Raw genomic sequence first — 13,776 nt, forward strand, 5'->3', positions numbered from 1 at the left:
GGTGGTGGTGGAGGGGAGTCCCCATTACCTGAAAAGCGCTTTGAGTGGAGTGTCCAGAAAAGCGCTTTTATAAGTGTAAGCAATTATTATTTTTAATTATTGTATAATAGGTGTGTACTGTATATCTGTCAGAGTGGCACAGTGATCAACATTAGTTACACAAGCCCAGGTTCATTGGGCCTGTGTACCCATCTGGGTACACAGATGGGTATCTGTTCAGAGAGAGTTTTCACATTCTTCCCATGTTCACATGAGCTTGTCTCAAAGACATGCAGACTAGGTTTAAGTGGCTACTCTAAATTGTTCCTTTCCAGCGGAGATTCAAGGGGATTTCATACCTAGAAGGTTCTATCTTCAGGACAACAAGAGAAATAGATCAGAAAGAACAGAATCAGTTTAATAGTTTTCTCTTATTTGTGGTCTACATGAAGTGACACGGACTTCAGGTTGAGTATGTATTGAGTATCATAGTGACTATTAAAACTGCAAAAGGATACAGATAACACAAAGTACCCTAAAACAGAGAATGGAAAGCAGGAGGGAGAAAATGTGTTTGGAAATGTTAGGGGTTTCATTCACAGAAACAGCAGTGTTGAGTGAGTACAGGAATTTGCGGTAGCAAAGAGCATTTTGCTTCTGCAGCCACCATGATATTTTACGACTAGGTGTTCAAAACAGATCAGATTTATTCCATTCGGGCACATTTCATATTGCCTTGAAATTTTAATTTTGATACAAACAAAAATAAGATTGGTCTGTAAAAACAGAAATTTTGTGAGTCATAATTCAGATGGTACTGTACATATAATGTACATCTAAAAAACATGATCCACTCAGATTCCGACAAAGCATTCTTAATATCAGAAGAGAACAGTGAATGATTTTCATCATGTACACCCCACCCCCCCTCCCGGTACAACATACACTATCACCCTGGGGTGGAGAATTGACACTATGAGTAAATTTGCACTTGGATCTGAAAGGCATTAGTGATAAATCCCAGCCCCGGTGACCTTTGTGAGCAGTGCAGTTCTCATGGCAGCCTGCAGCGGAGTGGTATAAATCACTGTCCGGTAATTGTGTTTCTCTAACACCGTCACGGCACTCTGCCGGAGGGACGGACTGCCTCTTCTAATTACTACCAATTTACAGCTGATTTATCCTGGGCCCACGAAGGCAAAGGGCCTCAAACACTTTCTCAAACTCACTGTGCATATCACAGGTAACCTGCTTCTTTGGTTCATGTGGCACAAACTCCAAAGCCTTCCTCATACAGAGTCACCAGATTGGCTGGAAAATGTACTTTAGGAAATTAACCAACTGTAGATGCATCCTATAACACATATAGGCTGTGCAAGAATTGGGGTTACAGTTAGGATTTAGATTAGATGTGAAGCTAGGATATGGGGTAAAGTTGACACAAAGGCTGAGGTTATTTAAATTGGGGGTTAGTGATTACATTTGGGGTTACACATAGAGTTAGGGTTACAGGTAAAGTTAGGGTTGCAGTTTTGGTTGGGTTTGGATTAAGGATTATGATTAAGGTTAGATTTAGGATTATGATTATGGTTAGCCATAAAGTTGAAGGAAAGGTTAAGAAAAGGGTTAGGTCTTTGGCTATGGCTGGGGTTGCTGTTATGTCTCGTTAGGTTTAGACTAGGTTTGAGGTTTAGGTTTAAAATAAGGGTTCCATTAAGAATTGGTTTAAGATTACAGTTTGCACTGGAATTGAAATATAGGTTTCAGTAAGGGCTAGAGTAAGATTTGAAGCAGAGGCTGAGGCAGCAGTGAAGACAATTTTTTACATGCAGGTGTGTGACAGTGAGATGCGTCTCTATGTTGAGCTGTGTTATAAACGAAGACAGTGTAAGATTGTCAAATCTCAGTATGTGAGAAAGGAAGGTTTTTTTCATAGATCAATGAGTAAGAAACAGGTTAAGCACAAGGCAGAGTGGGACCAGGTGTGAGACAGTGTGAGAGTGGGGTGTAGTGGAGGGAAGGACAGGAGCACTCACAGGAGGAGTGTTCTCGTAGATGTTGGTACTGTAGGGGAGGTTGATGAAGACGGGGTCCATGTCCTGCACATCTGTGATAGTAATGGCCAGGTTGGCAAGGGAGGAGAGTGGCCGTGTCTTGTCCTGGTCCTGAAACAGAGAAGACAAACATGCAGGAGTCTCTAAACAAAACAACTTTCCATCTTTCAAATAGTAAAGAGTTCTGGTCATTCCATAATGTTGATGGGTGCACTCATTCTCTTAGGAGGCAAAGTCAATGCTACTTATACTACTGAATGATATTTTTTACCCAATGTTCGCATCATTTCTTTCTTGCCAGGAGGGGTGTCTTCCATGATATTAATGCACCCATCCACAAAGCATGTGAGGTCACCCTACGGTTTTTGAACACGATACTGAAGTAATCCATATGTCATGGCATTCTAAGTCACCATATCTGAACCCTATCAATAATTAATGGGTTATTTTGGAAGAACATCTGAGACAATGTTTTCCTCCTCCATCCACCAAGCATGAGGTGATTGACTTTCTCATAGAAATATGATGCTACATCCCTCCTGCATATTCCCAGATGCTGGTAGGCTTTCTGCCATAAAGCTTACAAATCGTATTGGCTGCATGTGGTGGCCCAATGCCTTGTGAAGTGACGTTGCACTGGTTTTCCATTTTTTGTCCATAACTTGTAAGTTTGCACATTCACCCCTTACTGTCTGGGCATTACTCACAGTGGCATTAACGGTGAGCTGGTAAGCTTGTGTTGTCTCATAGTCAAGTGGTCGTGTGACCGTGACGACGCCACGTGCCCCGTCGATGGCGAAGAAGGGTGAGGCAGGCTGGAAGGAGAAGAGAACGCTTCCACCTGTGCCCTGGTCTGGGTCTGTGGCGTTCACAATGAAGATGGGTGTGGCCACAGGTGTGTTCTGAAAATAAAAACACACATTTTTACTACTGCAAGTCGTCTGATTTAGACTAAATGTGTATAATCATTTTGCGTGTGTGACCATTGCGGTTCCGTGCAGGCTCGTGCCCTTAGCACTCCACCCCCCTGATTCGTTCCACAACACCTGGGCGTGAGCCCGGGTCTCCAGCGTAACGCAACAGGGAACCAGTCGAGTGAGCTAAAGGAGACCTCCCTCAGCCCAGGCGGCTGAGGTCCCTGCTACGCACAGGGAGGGCGATGAGGGTGCAAACTAGCTCCGCTACACATGATCACTATTTTATTGTATGATGGCAAGGGTGTTAAACTCTAATTTCGAGGGGAGTCTTGAGGGATTCTATCTTTTGTTGTATGCCATCCGCCACAGAGTTGGCACATCATGATTGATCCAACTACCTTACCTAATTAATCTCTAATTGTGACTAATGCACTTGATTTAAAGAACCTCAGGCACAAAATGTTTGTCAGACCTTGAAAAAAGCATTTTTTTCACTTAATTAGACCAATTAATTATGTGAGAGCTTAGGTGGAATGCAGGATAATAATTTGTGGTTGCAACCCTGGATTTGTTATGTTGTCTTGCAGGCACCTCCATTTGCCTGACTGGTGCAGCCAGCATAAGCAGTGGACAAATCCACACCATTAAAGATCCAGCTTCCCTTTGAGGAAGACTTACACATTCTTGAAAATCCTGGGGAGTGCTACTATTATAACAGTCTCATCTCATACTAGGAGACCTGCTACATTTATACAAAGACATCTATGCATATGGAAGAAGTTTTCATAGTTGTAAAATGAGACTGTCACCAGGACTTTACCTTGGAGCAGGTTTGGCTCTCGTTTGAGTTACACTGACTGAGTGCAAGGAGGTATTCCTGTGAAACGTTTGGCAAATGACTGTATAGTATAGGCTACACTGATGTTATGAATTGAGCCAATGACTCTGATGCCTATAAGGCTCTATTGTTATTTGGAAATTATAGGTGAAAAGTGAAGAGTGTAACATGTCCATAATGTCAAATCATCCCATTGAGGTGATACCACTTCCCAGGTCTTTCAAGGATACTCAAACAACCTGTGCTAAGCAAATACTCTTTAGGTGTAGTGGGTCTTATGCACACTTGATCTGTGTGAGTCATGTGAAAGAAGACTGTGTGGGTGTGGGTTCAATTCAAAATTACACCACAAAATTATGCTTTGCATACACCTATATAACTTGCTATGAGAAGCTGCTATAAAAATGGATTGATTAGTAAAACCACACTGCACAAGGAGAGAGAAGGCTTTGCGGCTCTCTGCACTTGGCCGGAGTCCTGTCAGACTCATAGAGGAAATGTAGGATGATGTTTCCAAAATAAATAGGTCAAACAGACATGATGTGAGAGAACAGGAGAGAGAGATAGCAGAAAGGTGGCAGTGACAGGAGGTTACAGAGATGAGCTTTGACATTGTGTGTCAGGTTGATGGTGTCTGAACAGAATGAAAACAGAAATGAAGGAACAAATGAGATGCACAGGAAAAGACTGCTTAATCTCTCTTCCTTCACATCGTGGGTTCACTCTTCTGTTCCTCGTTTCTATACATCCCATCCTATCCTGTGAAAATTCATAACCTTATTATTTTAATTGCTTCTTAATTTGCTAAATGCAAATCCTATCAAGTCAATCAATTTCTAAAACGCATCACACAGTTGCACAGTGATTTCAAATTCCCAGCATAGGATTTGAATGGATTTTCAAAAAGAAACAAAACTTCCCTCTGACCCCACCTGAACTTCACTGCATTAAAACATTTTGGAGTGTGATAAACAATTGATCCACTAATCACTGTGTATACTAACACCATGTGTCTTGCATACCCTATAAGAGATATGGAGTAGAGCAGTCCCCAGGAATTTACAGCAACATGGTGCTACATTTAATGTAGGGTGAGAAGCACGTATGGAAACGTACAGTAGAAACTCACATGCCATTTTCTGAAATACAGTACACTAATTATCCTTTAATCTAATTTATCCATAATCTATTCTTAACAACTCATGTCTGTCAGAGCTGCAGTGGTTTTGAAGCTTTAAGTAACACATTCCAGTTCAAAAACATGTTTGGAATAATGAGCAATTGCACATCATTTACTGTATGTCACGTTGCTGAGAATATGTGCCATATGTCTTGAATGTCCATCCATCAATTTTCTAACCACTTCTTTCAATTCAGGGGAACCAGAGTCTGTCCCAGCAAGCATGTCTGTAATGTATATCTAAAGTATAAAGTGTCTTTCTAGCACTATGGGACCAGCGCAGATCTTCCATTATCATTATTAAATTTCTGCACAGGAATTGAAGACCAGATCTGACAGCAATATTAATTGTCATGTTCATTCTGTGAGCATCTAAAGCATCTAGTGCAGTATTTTAAACTGGAGTCTATCAAGGGACAGTTTTAAACAGAAAGGATGTCTGATGCACAATTTCGTCAGGGGAATAAAGAGATTCCACAGTTGCATTTTAGAAAGATCCGACAGATTTCTGAGATTCAGTCATAATTGTGCTACAGTAGCTGCTGAGAATCTGAATTAGAACCTGGATCTTAAGATCTCCAGTGTTGCTTGTTGCTGTGATATGTAACCCCATCCCAAGTGTTTAAAATGTAGAAGCCTTAACCTGTGGATTTGTGAGCTTGGGAATATCAGTAATGATGACTGGGAATGTCAGTTATGCGTAGTGTATTGCAGAAATCTGTGTTTTAGCTTGTCTTGTGTGGAGCACAGGAAGCCAGGTGGTGGTCCTGCTAGGTAATATGTTTAACAAATCTTTAAAGGCTCAAAACAATTGAGCCCATTGTCCTGAAGGGGTATCTTAAGTTACAGTGACCCTGAAGTAAACAAATTATTTGACCTCTGTACTTCAGACCCTCATTGGGACATGTGGACTGCACAAGCAGAATAGAGCTCAGGTGTGGAGGCTAAAAGAACTATCTTCTCTTTCTACCCAGGGGAGCACTAACCAAAAGGTCATGGGATGGTCTGTCTTTTTAATATATTACAGACTGACTAGCTTTTTGTTGGGTCAGTGATTTAATATAGTCGGACACCTGGCCCTCAGCCTGATTCACCTAGGGCAATCTGATTACAGCACAGAGAACAGACAAGTGACAAGAAGACCCTACTCTATGTGGTTGAGAAGCAAGTGCAGAGTATCCTGACAGCTGGCAGGGCTACTGCAGCTTTATTTTCTCATTCGGCATTAAATACAAACTGTCTGCGTTTCCCTTGTGGTGGTTCAGACCATTTGCTCTGCACCAGCACATAAATGAAAAGGAGATGATGAAAGGTAACTATGGGTGTCCTTATGAAGAAAAGTGATCTAATCCTAGGCTAGGGAGGTCCATCTCTAAAATGTTGGCTATAGGAGAATGAGAAACAGTTTGGTTCTGTACTGCTCTTCTGTAATATACTGCAAAAAACACACACACAAAATAAAATGAAAAGTGACTTTCTCCCAGTCCCCCAACCACGGTGTGGAATGGAGACCCACATTCACACATCTAACCCAAATGTTTTATTTTGTTATTTGTTATGTTTCCCTTTGTCTATGGGCAGGCAGAGGGAGGCGGAATGGAAGACTGGCCTGTCTCTTTGCCATTACTGAGGGAGTGGAGGGAGAATGAGAGAGTAGAGAGGAATTTGAGGAAACGGGTGGGATTGTTGCCCTCCTCCATTTGGTCTGTGTTCTTCAACGTGAATGAGAAAACAAGACTTGGAATTGTATGCACAGCCTGGCAGAAAACAGAGAACACAGGAGTTTGGAAAATGTGGGGATCACAGGTCATGGGAGGTCTCTATTCTGCTCAGAAGGCCACAAGGAATATACTGTAATGTACTGAGTGTTTTGGTTGAAAAGTCTGTCCAAAGGCTTCACGGCTCTTTACATCCGGGGAGAGGAAGGGCACACAGCACTCTGGAGAGTGTACTGAACTTGTGAGTATGCTGTACTTGATGAATGAATACTGAACTTATGTGGCCAGTGTGCTGTTGTATTTTATTAAGTCATGCTGTATTTGTTGAGAGTGTGCTTTACTTGGCTTGAGCATGCTGTACCTGTTGAGATTATGCTGTATTTGTTGAGAGCGTTGTGTACTTTTTTGTAAAAAGGTGCTTTTGAAGCTTCTCTCTCATTCTGTCTGCCCTTTCATATTGCCACTGTGTGCCTTCCAGCGATATCACTGTAGCTCAGTCCCCAGCTCCTCATTAGCAGGTTCTCTGCTCCAGTGCCAGCTCTGATACAGGGCTGCCATCCACTATAGCAACCCTGTACAGCCGTTGCAGAAGCCTATCTCACAGAACCGTGCCTCCTCCATTAACACTGCACTCTGTATTAATTTGGCCCCTGATAATGGGATCATTTGTTTTCCATGTTTATCTTTTATAACTCCCCTTTGATTTAATACAGTAGCATTTTAGGCAACACAGTTGTGAATAGAATGTCACATATTCTGTGTACCTAACCAATGTCTTTTTAAAAGTTTTGAGGATCACGTAACACTGGTACTGAGTATGTAATACAGTATTTGTTGACTGTACTACAATTTTGAAGGAGCCCTTTACATCTGGTCTCTAACCCCCTACCTGGGTGCCTGAAACTAATAATGTACTGCATACAGAAAGAGATACTCAGTTATTGTCATTTGTAGATAGGTCGTCATTACTATCAAGCGGAACACCTAGAACACTTGAAAAAACTTCATACTGATTCCTTTATGTGGCTTTCATAATTCTGAAATTCTGTTAATATCTCATACACAACTTTCAACACCCCACTGATGTTTTGTAAAGTTTAAAGGTTTTTTGAAAGAATTCAATATACTGTGATAAAGTTATTCATTTGTCTTTGGTATTCAACAAGATGTAGGAATATTTTTTAAAGTTGCAGCATTAGGGTGTGACACACATTTTAGATAGACTCTTGATCCTTTTCTGATCTTCTCCACACAGAACTCCAGACCTCAAAGCTTTTCTGAACTATTCTGATGGGCTTTTTAAACCTCATGCAGTAGGACTTTTTTAAATTAACCATTGTACTTTAAAAAAATAGTTTCTTGTTGCTGCAGTTGCAGAGAACAGCTTGTTAATGTGGTGATACATCTCAATGTGTTACCCTGTTAAAACAAACTAAATGACTAAGTACATAAATCTACAGGGAACCAGGAACAGCATTAAAATGTCTCTTAATAGGCCTCTCATTCAATGCAGCTAAATGCGTGTATTCAGATTACAAATAAGCCTGGCTGTAATATCAACATCTTGAGAAAGGGATGAAAGACTCGCGTTGCACAACAGTTTGACCTGCCGGTCTTTATTTTCCATCTCTTTTGGAAAAGTCTCTCCCAGGTCCACAGGGAAGAGAGTGCTGTGTTCTCAGTTGCTTGCCAGCTTCACCTGCTACCTCAGACACTGCCCTACACTGCTCTCTAAAGATTCCCTGCAGCTCCCAACCTTTGGCTGCAAGTGCGATGAGCTCTGTAGTACTAAAATGATTTTCCATTGGGCTTCACACACCATTACTCTTTCCTGAGGTAATAGACTTTTTGTAGTGGTTAACACTTCTAATACCCGTTGAAAATCAAGGCACATGGGGACTCAATGTGTTCTTTCAACTGCCGCTGCTCCATTTTTATTACATTCCTACCCTCTTATATGTTTTTTTTTAATCTGGGCCTCTATCTTACATCCCGGCATTCATTTGCTTGCTTCTTTGAACTGCTGATTGCTGGGGAGTCACTGTCCTGCCGAACAGAGTCAGACTTCATTAGGAGAGGAGGTCCCTGGGTGGAGATTAGTCGATTCAAAGAGAACTGCGATGAGCTGCCCGGAGACAGTCCCTGTGGGCTTATCTGTACTGCCTGCTTGTTACTCCACTCCTCTCTGCTAAGAGGGGCTGAGTGAGTAACAGAAACAGGAGCCTGGGATCCCCCTGGTCTTACTGTCGTCTGCAATACCTCCAAATTATTTAGACCTATTTGGCATTCAGGCTTTCCCCCTCTGTACTTTAGTTTCTCTTGGTTTAAAATGCTACCTCCAGTTTTGGGTTACTAATGTACATAGCTACAGCACATTTCGTTTTTATTCTTTTTTTCATTCCTTCAAGTGTAGCCAAGAAGTATTACAAGTTTGCCTTTAAAAGAAAATAGCATGGAGTATTCTTGAGACACTGACCAATTTACTGTGAGCTCATTGGGGTGTATGAAATCCAGCTACTTGTAGGAAAGGCCCTTGATTTTAATGGGCAAAAAAGGCATCTTGACTGTAATGCCAGTCTATTTAATTAACAGTAAGGTGCAGCATCCACACCAGCTAATAAAATCCATGCTGTGAAGTTCTCTGAATCAGGGATGACACTTAGCAACTGATACCAACACTTTTTCTTATGAGTCCTTTAGCTATTGTACATCACCACAAGTAATGCTGTGTGATGTCACAGTCTGATGTGCAAAGAAGATCCCAGTATCCACAGTTAGATGAGAAAAAACATACACTTACAACTGACTGTACTTCCATTTCCTAACTGTGACAAATAGAAGGCTCAAATCCAAAACCTCTACAGAGAGAAGCCACGCATTTATGTACTGTACAGACAGCAGGTGGGCAAAGTTAATAACGCTCTGTGCCTGTGCAGTGAAAGGCAGAAGAGCAATAGATATAGATTTGAAAATTTTAGAAATCATAACCCTTCTCCTTTTTTTTCTATGCTGTTTAAGGCACTCTTCACACAAAGTCACAATGCAGCAAAGTTGGCTACTTAGTGAGAGCCCTGGGTAATGTGTGTTCAGAACCATGGACAGCACTCTGAGAACATTAATGAGCTGGAACTTAATAAATTCTTATAGAGCTAGGAATAAATGTCCAGCACAGAAAGTGCTCACCATGGGGCTAAATATGGAGGGAACAATCCCAATAGGTTCTAGCAACACATATATATTTAAACACATTTTTAAAAATCTTGAAATAGGTACCAAACATACTCGCCTTTTCTCTGCTTTTTTAAAAAGTGCAATCAAATAGGTAGAGAAAAAAGACAAAGGAGCACAATATAAATAAATGCTACCATCTTCTGCACATTAGCTAGACTCTCAGCAACAGCTCCAGCAGTCAAGCTGGGAGTGACAATGGTGGCCTGATTGCCTTTGACTATGCAGATTAACATTCTCCTGTTCTTGCTGCTGCTATTAGCTTCCAAATGGCTGTTAGAGGATAAATATAAAGCCGTAAGCATGAGTGCTGGGCAGACAGCCATTGACTCATGGTAAGCTCTCAGTGCTGGTTCAGAGAGGGTGCTGTAGGGAGATTCTGTCTCTACTTTGCCACTGAAGCTACTGGAGCCTTTCTATGGTGGGGGGTCTCAGAGATTTCTGTGCTCCCTATTCCCAGAAAGTAAACGGAATGTAAAAAAAAAAATCAAATGTATAAAGATAAAATACAGGCTTGGAAAAAAATGAAGCATTTATTTCACTAGTTAAAGGCAAGAAAATACTTTTCATTGCAGCGATCTCATTAGATGTCCTTGAGGAAATGTTAAAAATGTGAACCTGCATCTCAGATTCCCCCAGGTGTAGAGCCAGTCAGCACACACACAGCGTCAGTGTAGATAAGTCAGAAGAGAATAGTAAAGAACAGCATTCAGATTCAGAGTGCAACTGAATTGCTTCAGATTGGATTTTCAATTATCTCTGTATTTTCTATTTAATTTTTCCCCCCTCAAACAGAGCTTTTTCCTCGGCTGATATGGAATCAAAGAGTAAAGGCTAATGGAGCTGAATCTGGTACACTCCCTGCTTTTAGAGAGCTGATCGAAACTGCCTATCACTAGTGGGCCGGGAGAGGGTAGGGAAAGCCGATTAGGAGAAGAGTCTCATAAGGGCTTGGGGACAACAGCTTCTTATTTCTCCAGTCTCAAGACTTGAGTAACTGGTACTCCCCTGCTAGCCTGAACACTAACACTTTCCTGCAGCCATGTGACTGCAGCCTGTCACCTGGACCACCAAGATCTCCCTCCCACCTCTCTGCCTCATGTATTACACTGTCTTAGAGCTAGTCATCCGCAATGATTTCAGGCAATTGTCTTCAAAACCTGACAGAGACAACAGGGGTCCTGGGCAACATGGAAAAGCCAGAATGAGAGCTCCAACAGACTAGAGAAGCAAACATTGTCATTATTTCCTGAACCGCCACGCCTGGCCATGCAATAAGAACCTTTCTTGTTCAATTTATATTTTAGTAGTCACCTTTGGTGTAGTGCTTCAAGAATGCAGAGTTGAAAAGCTGTTGGTGAGTAAAGAGCAACAGGGCTCTCTTGCTTTTCTTTTCACCTAAACGTTTATTTAGGCAATGCAACTGCTAGCTCACTTTTGCCAAGTTTGAAGATTTAAAGAGACCCTCAAAGCCTGCTGAGCTGTGACCCTTGTAGCCTGGAGCTGAAGAAGGGGTCTATCCAATAGGGAAGGAAAAGCATTACCAAATGTGTGTTGCGATCCCTTCCTGCGCATGGCCACACTTCACTATTTTTCTTGGTGATAAAATTAAATCTGAATGATTTTTAATGGATGACAGAAAGAGAACTGAATGTGTACAATGGCCAGACAGCCATTGAATCACAGTGAACACAGTGCTGGAGGGTGGGCAAAGTGGAAGACATCAATCTGTGAACAGCATCTACTGTCCCACTGTGTCAGAGTGCTCCCCAGGACATATCCATAGTGCTAGTGAAACTATTTGAGCTCTCTTACTGAGTCACGGACCAAGGGGATCATGCAGTCTACAGGCACCGGACACTCAGAGCACTTTGTAAATGTCAATATTGCAGATTCCACACATCACAGCTTGGCTCCTACTCTATAGGGTAGCGGGCTGTTCTGCTTTTCATTCCACCTGCAGTCTTAATTAATTCACTGAACTAATTATCTTCTTAATCAAATATAGATTTTTTTTTTCATTTGCTGCCAGTGTTACGCAGACGACAATTTAAAAAACATGCTGCACGCAAAGAATTTTGCATGTAAAACATGCAGGACTAGGTCTCCATGCTGGCCTGAGATCTGAAAAAGAATGTTAAATGAGTCCAAAATAGCAAACAATTAGCTCTCAGCAGCTGAGAGATCAGGGGAGCACCAAAGAAAGGAGACTCCTTGACTTTTGGGAATAGTTGCTAAAGTCAAACTGTCTGATAAAAGCATTTTCCTCTCTTTATACGTGAGACTCAAACCTATGATTCCCGGAATGAAAAGTAAAGCATTTAAATGCTGAGTGGACCTTTTAAATAAATAAAATAAACATAACAAATTATTCCAATTAATAGAACAGAAATAGATTGTGACAACTCACAAAAAAACACTGCATACACAGCCAGCATGTCTAATTTGCAGTTTGGACTACTCCTGTTGTGCCTGAAAACACTAAAGAGCAGGTAATCTGCCAGCCTGGTCACTGGGACCTTGATTAGCTGTATTTTGAGGTCAGACTTTCTTTTCTTTCCCTTTTTCCTATTTTGTTCTTGCTTCCCTTTCAGAGGGAAATCAATTTTTGATAGAAATTAAATGTAAATTAGACAGGAACTTATTACCATATAAACGGCTGTGCCGGAGGGGCCAGACTCGTTTATTTTTTTATTCTTTCACTGCGAAACAGAAACTTTAATCAGTCAAGCGCTTTACTCTGCAGAAAAAAGGTGTGTGTGTGTGAGTTTGGGGTTGGAATGAGCGATGGCAGAGCAAAGATAAAGAAAAATGAGGGGGGAAAGAGAGTGCAGAGATTATGAGTGAAGGGCGGGGAGTCAGAGAGCAGGGTCACAGAGGGAAACAGAAGTTGATTCTTACCCAGGGGTAGCTGATTCCAAGAGACAAAAAACTAGAGGGATGCTGCCCTACAGATTAACCCTCAAGGGCCTGGAGGGCTGTGTTTCTTAATGGTCTTTTAATCATCATGTGCTTTGGACATAGGAAAAGAAATAGATTGTTCCAATTAAGTAAATAAATTGGCCAATTACTGAATTAAGACCTTCAGTAAAATCAAAATCCAGAAGACCCTGTGGACCGTAGGACTTGGAAGAGAAAAACACTGGATCAGTAGAATTAGTGGCTTCAGTGTAATAAAATTAGAGCTGCTCACTGGGGCATCACCTGTCTTGTGCATCAGGAAGTTGTTGCAGGACTTAATGATTTAATCTAGGGAGTTCTGTGGGATCTTGAATAGGGAAATATTTACTATTATTTCCACAGGGGACCTTCAGTACAGTCAAGTCTATCTTTACAGAATTCATTATCATTTAACAGAGAAGGCTATTAGGGGAATATTCAGAATCCTCAAAAACTACAAAATTAAATCATAGTATTTAGAATCTCATTTAGATTAAATTATCATTACAGAATAATATTATTTAGAAACAGTGAAACACAAACCAGAGGACACAAGTATAAACTATGGAGAAACACATTTCAACTGGAGAAAAACGCTGCATTTTTTTATGAGTTGATGGAGTCTAAAAGAAGTAACCTGGCCATGTTGTTTAAACTGATACCCTGCCTTTTTTTAGGAAAACAGCTTGATTAGATTCTCTGATTTAATAGGTACTGTACAAGCAAACAAACGAGACAGATGGGCCAAATTACATTCTTTTATAATGACCTTTAGTGTTCTTATGTTATTAGAAATTTAATTATCAACTACTAAGGCAAAGATCTAATTTTGCCAAAAAGTTACAACAGAACTGATTGGAATCTGCCACCTGATTCTCCCTGCTTCATATAATTCTGACATCATTAGATCCGTCAAAAAGTA

At 41.1% G+C, this 13,776-nt stretch overlaps 1 protein-coding gene across 2 annotated transcripts in view; it reads right to left on the reverse strand.

Annotated features, from left to right (window-relative positions):
* cdh23 (cadherin-related 23) overlaps positions 1–13,776 on the reverse strand; it is a 200,893-nt gene that overhangs the window by 128,546 nt on the left and 58,571 nt on the right. For both annotated transcript variants that reach the window (XM_088635229.1, XM_088635227.1), the window contains exons 7-8: positions 2,741–2,935; positions 2,016–2,144 (exon numbers count right to left, since the gene is read on the reverse strand). In XM_088635229.1, coding sequence (XP_088491355.1) covers positions 2,016–2,144; positions 2,741–2,935 — 324 coding nt within the window. The remainder of the gene's footprint in view (positions 1–2,015; positions 2,145–2,740; positions 2,936–13,776) is intronic.

Source organism: Lepisosteus platostomus, chromosome 6, assembly GCF_059453375.1.
Source record: "Lepisosteus platostomus isolate fLepPlt1 chromosome 6, fLepPlt1.hap1, whole genome shotgun sequence".
Taxonomy (NCBI): domain Eukaryota; kingdom Metazoa; phylum Chordata; class Actinopteri; order Semionotiformes; family Lepisosteidae; genus Lepisosteus; species Lepisosteus platostomus.